The 7,139-nt window shown below is 40.2% G+C and overlaps 1 protein-coding gene across 1 annotated transcript in view; it reads left to right on the plus strand.

Moving 5' to 3' along the window:
- Nucleotides 1–2,264, plus strand: part of LOC109481471 (galactose-specific lectin nattectin-like) — a 15,272-nt gene extending 13,008 nt beyond the window's left edge. Inside the window, exons 6-7 of the mRNA XM_019784054.1 lie at nucleotides 1,169–1,223; nucleotides 2,204–2,264. Coding sequence (XP_019639613.1) covers nucleotides 1,169–1,223; nucleotides 2,204–2,264 — 116 coding nt within the window. The remainder of the gene's footprint in view (nucleotides 1–1,168; nucleotides 1,224–2,203) is intronic.
- The last annotated feature ends 4,875 nt before the right edge of the window (nucleotides 2,265–7,139 follow it).

Consider the following 7,139-nt stretch of genomic DNA (forward strand, 5'->3'; position numbering starts at 1 on the left):
AAATGAAAAAAAAAAAAAAACGCCTGGGAGTATTTGCCCACTGTACTTCCATACCAAATTTTAGGTTATTTAGCCCCAAAATGAAGAAATTGAATCCATTTAAAAGAAATGGCAGACGACGACGACGCAGAAGAAGAAACCCGAGGAAAGACAATATGACTACACCACTAGTGGTGTAGCCATAAAAATGGATGATGGTCACGGTACCATATACACATACAGGGACAGGCAAGTCTAGCTAACCTCAAGTATAATTTCTGGATAACGATATTGTTTATCGGACGGAAAGTTCGGTCGAGTAAGTATAAGAGGTTTTGGCACTTTTATTAGAAGCTAGAATACTAAAAGTAGGTCGTTGTAATGTTGTCGGCTGAACACAGCTGAGCCGTTCGTTTGCTGCAATGGACCGTTCCAGATAGAACTCAGCGGGGGAAGTCTAAAAGCAGAAAACTGAGTTGATGTCTGCTTTATAAAGACTCCTTGTTTTACACGTGAAACTGAATTTGTGACATTGCATGCACTTTCAAGTTGATTAAGGACGTTCTGTTATTCTTCCAGTTGTTCATAACCTATCATTATTGTTTATGTCCGTGTTTGCGTGCTTATTTTTCTACTTGTAAAAACAATTCCCTTTATAAGTTGCGCCCTCCCTCGTGAGTCCCTCGTGAGTTTTTATTTCCCATTTCGTTTTTTCCCGAGCTTGTATGCTGCTGTGATGCATGCAGCAAATACCGTGGAAAACGTTATTTATATATATCGGCTGTTAGTCAGCAACCGGGCACTCTTGTCCACCTACCGTGTGTTGTTCTGCGGCCAATGCCTCGTCTGTATTCAGCGAAAACATTTTGCTCTCACTGAAACTACCTCTGTCCCCTCCTAAAATAATTCTACTACAGCACAGGATGATACTCATTCTCCCTTGAGTGAAGTGAGGAAAGTCGTGTGAAGTGACTTTCCCAAGGGCACGAAATCTGTGGCATGTCAAGACTCGAACCCGGGACCTCTTGGTTCCGAGTCGAGCACTCTGCCGCTACGCCACACAACCCCACACTTTCTCTCACCTCGCACCTCTCATGTGTTTTTCTTTGTTCTCGTTCAGTTAGCCAACAGAGTAGAGACTGTATTACCAAGAGGCAAGATAACTAAAACTATATCCCTTTCCATCCAGACTCGGTGGACTGCAATACCCAATACCGACACGTGGAGGCCGGAGAGTCATTCACGTAAGTATACACTGTCAGGATACTAACTTCAATTCCAATTTTAAACTAAGATGTACTAAACAGCGAGCAGATTATTATTGGAATGAGCAGAGCACTTTGGACTAATGTCTCTGGCTGTTTACAGTTTAGAGGTACATATCCTATATTTTGTCAAAAACTTCTCTGTTACATAGCGGATCATAATGACCCCCAGCGGGGGTCATCACGCTTCGTTAAAAATTGAAAAATCTCAAGATTTATTCCAAAGATCTTAATATTTTAGACGAAATCTTGAGATCTTATGAGACAATCTCAAGATCTTTCAGAAAATCTTAAGATGAAAATGAAAGGTCTCAAGATCTTCCGAAATATTTTAAAACCATATTGAGATTTTTCCATAGCATCTCGAGATGCTTTAAAAAATATCAAGATTTTTTTAAAGATCTCATGATTTATAAAGCAATCTCGAGATGCTATGAAAAAATCTCAAGATAGTTTGAAAACTCTTGGAAAGATCTTGAGACCTTTCGTTTTCATCTTAAGATTTTCTGAAAGATCTTGAGATTGTCATGAAAAATCTCAAGATTGCCTCATGAGATCTCAAGATTTCGTCTAAAATATTAAGATCTTTGGAATAAATCTTGAGATTTTTCCATTTTAACGAAGCTCGAAGACCCCCGCTGGGGGGTCATTATGATCCGCTATGTAACAGAGATGTTTTTGACAAAATATAGGATATGTACCTCTAAACTCTAAACAGCCAGAGACATTAGTCCAAAGTGCTCTGCTCATTCCAATAATAATCTGCTCGCCGTTACTAGTACAATCTCTTCAGATCGTCTATAATAATATCAGACGGTATAGTACACCGTGTCCTGTTCTCCAGTGCCAGTTGTCCGGCCGGATGTGCTGCTGCTGGTAGGACCGTCTGGGGGACAGCCGTCTACACAGACGTGAGTAGTGTTCTATGCCTACATGAGTGTATATCTGCATCTGTATAGTTGGTTTAACACGGAAACACAGAAAGACCTGCTAGACCTGCTAGACCTAACCTTTATCTAACTGTAAGCGTCGTTCAAAGCAAGGACTCTGTTCAAAGCTAATGATGATGCCACTACTGTACATGGTGGCAGCGAGTTCAATCTGCAATCAAAAAGTGCATAAAAAGCCAGCTGCAGTACCGTTGGAAAAAAACCAAATGGACCATTTTTTAACTCGACCTGCATTTCTACAACAGCTATCTACACACCAAATATAAAAAGATCCATCTACAACTACATGTACTTGAGCAATGTGATGATAATGATGATGTACTTGAGTTATGACGTTGACCTGCATACAGACTCACACCACAGCTACTCTACCAGGCCCAAACAGAAAACACACCCATCTGACGAAGGCAATTAATATGCAACAGGGCACCGTGCTTTCCTACACTTGAAAATACATTGCTCAACCCAGGAAATAGGACTTATTTCGAGTGTTGTTTGGCAGGACTCGAGTATCTGTCGTGCTGCTATCCATGACGGTAGGATCACCGACGCCGGCGGGGTGGTGACAGTGTACAAGCAGCCTGGACAGGCCTCGTACTCCGCTTCAAACCAGAACGGAGTCCAGACAGTCATGTAAGAAACCCATTTAACAGATCTACTTTCGTATTTAGGTAGGTTGGTAATGTATTCTTATAGTCTTGTAGGGACAATAATGTCTAGGCTAGGGCACAGTATTGGAAGCCCATGCCTCTGCTTATACCTCCCCAACCGAAGTCAGATACCAATTCACACCTAGGTGAAGTGAGGAAAGTCGTGCAAAGTGACTTTCCCAAGGACACAAGATCGGTGACATGGCAGAATTAGAACCGAGGACCGAGGACCTCTACATTCTGAGCCAAACACCCTGCCATTTCGTGACACGACCACTCGATACTGTTGTATTTACAATTTTACATGTACGTATTTATTCCTATGCTACAGTAAAACATGTTATTGTTGTTTTTCAGATACGGGACTTGGCCCGGTTCCTTCGCCTTCACAGAAAACACCCCACAACAAGAGCTACAGGAGCCCACACTGCCACCAGGACCACGTTAGTCCACATATCGTTCTATCTAAAGGCCTTAAGTCGGAAGTAGATTTTTTGTACAGGTGGTATGGATTTTTGTATGGATTTTACAGGTCCCCACTGAAAAGCAATGCCATCACTGAGTGGGTCACCCTGTTTAAATATGACGAAAAATTAGACCACAGCAAGTAATTTTTATGGATGACATCCGCGCGCGCATTAATTTTCGCCTGATTTTGGAAAAAAAAAAGAAATTTTTTTGCCTTCTGACAGTGGTCAACATGCCGAAAATGGGCAAAGATGTCTGTTGCCATGCCGGAAGGTGGATGGCAGATAACTATGACGAGGGGAGACAAGAAAAGGCTCTGATTTAATGTTTTGTTTCTTACTTTGATGCAATGATATGTGATGATGGCTGTGTATATGTGATGTTCCCACCGAATAAAAGACATTCGTACAATGATTGAGTCAAAATTTTATAATGTAGGAACCTTGTTATTTTTGGCCCGTCTTGTTTTTTTTTCGCCCGCTCGCATTAGATTTGGAGTCTGCAGAGGATGTCATCCATAAAATTTACTTGCTGTGGCCTTATTAGCTTGTAGGGTAGAAAAGTTCACAATTTGTACGCATTGAGAAACTTTCTCTTCCTAAATATATTGTTCTACGATATTACAGGCTTAGTGGACTTACTGCGTAATGTAAAGAACTTACAGGAAATACAAGAGTTGTACCAGTTAGGTAACTGTTACTCAGATGCCCCACTGACAATAATATCACATGACATGCCGGCCATCCACAACGTAAACTGATGACGACAACACTTTACGTTCATGCCAAACGATGTACAACGTAAAATGATGACGACAACACTTTACGTTCATGCCAAACGATGTACAACGTAAACTGATGACGACAACACTTTACGTTCATGCCAAACGATGTACAACGTAAACTGATGACGACATCACTTTACGTTCATGCCAAATGATGTACAACATAAGCTGATGACGACATCACTTTACGTTCATACAAAATTTTTAAAGAACCCCTTAGTATTATATAGCAATGTGACTCAATTCGAAGCGGTGGAAAGAAAAAGAAATTTAATATGTTTAAGTTTAGGGGAAAATCTGTGAAATAACTGAAGAAAACTATAGTTCTAGTCTAAAGTTGTTTTAACCAGCCTATGAAAATTTTGTCCGTACTACTTTGTATCCTGGAGTCGCTCATTAATATTGTGTTATGCGGCCTTTACATTCATTCCAAACCACACAACACGAATTGATGACGTCGCAAGAACACGTCTACTTGACTGTTGAAATGGACGGAACCATAAGCAATGGATAGGGGTGATTAATTTGTTACCAAAATTCAGCGAACAGCACGTACACTCTTAGGAGTCTATGTGACGTCGGAACATATTATATGTAACTGAACATATCTAACATAATGTTACATACGTACGTAACGTGGTGCGTTTTGATGCGTTATGCGATGTTTATACTTTGCGATAACGTAACGTAACCTACGTTACGTTACCATAACATAACCTACGTTACGTTACCATAACATAACCTACGTTACGTTACAATAACATAACCTACGTTACGTTACAATAACATAACCTACGTTACGTTACCATAACATAACCTACGTTATGTTAACATAACATAACCTACGTTACGTTAACATAACATAACCTACGTTACTTTACCATAACATAACCTACGTTACGTTAACATAACATAACCTACGTTACTTTACCATAACTTAACCAACGTTACGTTAACATATAGATGAAACGTACGTGACGTATTCACTAAAAACGTGACGTTTTTTACGTCCGTAATTTTGACACGGAAATTTCAGAACCATGCGTACGTAACGTATCCACACGTTATGTCATACGTGAACGTTCACCTAGCATATGTAACGTATTGACCAAAAAACGTTACGTATTGACTCCAAAACGTAGCGTTTTTAACGTCTGTATTTTTGACACAAAAATGATGCCATAGATATAAAGGTGTTTCAAACACACCTGCTTTTTTAATCAGCCTTTCGACAAAGTTTGCAAGTACATACGTTACGATAACGTTACGTTAAAGTTAACATATCGTTAACATAACGTTAACATATTGTTAACATAACGTTAACATGACGTAAACATAACGTGATAACTACGTTAACGTTAACCAACGTTACGTTAAAGTTAACGTTACGTGGACATAACCTTTGATATAACCTAACCGTATGTTATTTTGACACGAAAATTAGGATACATAACGTATCAGTACGTCACGTACGTATGATACGTACGTGACGTATTGACTAAAAGCCGTGACGATTTTTTACGTCCGTAGTTTTACACGGAAAATGCAGAATCACATGTACGTTACTTACCCACACGTTATGTCATACGTGACGTATTGACGCAAAAGACGTGACGCATTGACCCCAAAACGTGACGCTTTTAACGTCCGTATTTTTGACACAAAAATGATGCCATAGAGGTTCTCCCTCCGTTCGCTTAAAGTGTGCGTAGAGAAAGATTAAACGCGTCGTATATTTGTTGAATAAACGCTACCTTTCATATAACTTTTGGGAACATATAAGCTAAAGAGGGAAAGTCTGCCCACCGTACACTGAAAGTGTGCGGAGAGGAGGATTAAACACGTCATATGTTTGTTGGTAAGCCATGAAAACATAAAAATTTTTATATTTGCGTGCACCGAGGTCTGCTACAATTCATGTCAGGCGTTGAAAGGAAACAGAGTTCTAGGCACAGGCTCTCGATAATTTACGCGGCGTCTTTTCCGTCTTGCTTTAAATTGTGCGTAGAAAAAAATTAAAAATATACCTGATTGATTTACTCAAGGTTTCAAATTTGACTTAAGTTTTGAAACAGAAATACAAAACATTTCCTGTATCTTTCTGGGACATACAAGTTTAACATGTTTGTCGTAACTGAATATTTTAGTATCTGTAAACCGTGCGGGGGAAAATTTTTGCTGCTACATGAAGCTAAATTTCTAGTACTTTGTAGCTAAGTTTCTTACTCGCTATTCGACTGCATGACGTCCACGAACTTCTTCCACAATACACAAGGGGGATCGGGGCTTGCTCTCCGGGAAAATCTTAAAATCTCGACCCTCTGGAAACGCCATTTACTGTATTTTGGGAACGCATTTTTGATGTTTTGCTGGGTACACATTTCGTCTATTCGTCAATCTCAGTTCGCCTCAACCAAGGACATTACAGAAGATCAAGTTCTTAGTAGGACATTCTGAGATCGGACAAAAAATGTTGAGCCAGTCCTTGGTTAAAATTACCTTGTATGGTTTACTCTCATCGGCTCCGGAAAATTCGAGCGGCGCGGTGCGGGACCTGAGCGGGCCGGGAATATCGATGCATACATATACACGATTCTACACACGTGAAAAATACTGTTGTGCTGTTGGGAAGGGCACGGTGTGCCGCGAAAATAAACTGCATGTTGTCTTCAGAAGAGCTGGATTTCATTTTTACCGATATCGTTACGAAGGGGTCAGCAGAACAAACTCTCACAGCGTGAGAAACTCGTGCCATATTCCTAGTAATACGTAATGCACAGCTGATAAACCAATCAGAGCGCAGGTTTTCGGGGGTGAACCAATCAGAGCTTACAACTCGCGGTAATACCTACATGTAGAAGACGGTGTTCGTGTGATTTCAGATTTCAAGTGGCCGCGCAGCGCGGAAAATGCGTTTTACAAGTGGTTTTAAGGTAGAAATCGAACTGTTTGCTGGCTTTTCCTTACATCTAGAGAAAATACACTAGAATTTCAGCATGATTTTTCGGATTTTTTTTTCCCCCAATATATTTTTGGGGGGTCG

This window comes from Branchiostoma belcheri, unplaced genomic scaffold (assembly GCF_001625305.1).
Source record: "Branchiostoma belcheri isolate BF01 breed outbred unplaced genomic scaffold, Haploidv18h27 scaffold56, whole genome shotgun sequence".
NCBI classification, from domain to species: domain Eukaryota; kingdom Metazoa; phylum Chordata; class Leptocardii; order Amphioxiformes; family Branchiostomatidae; genus Branchiostoma; species Branchiostoma belcheri.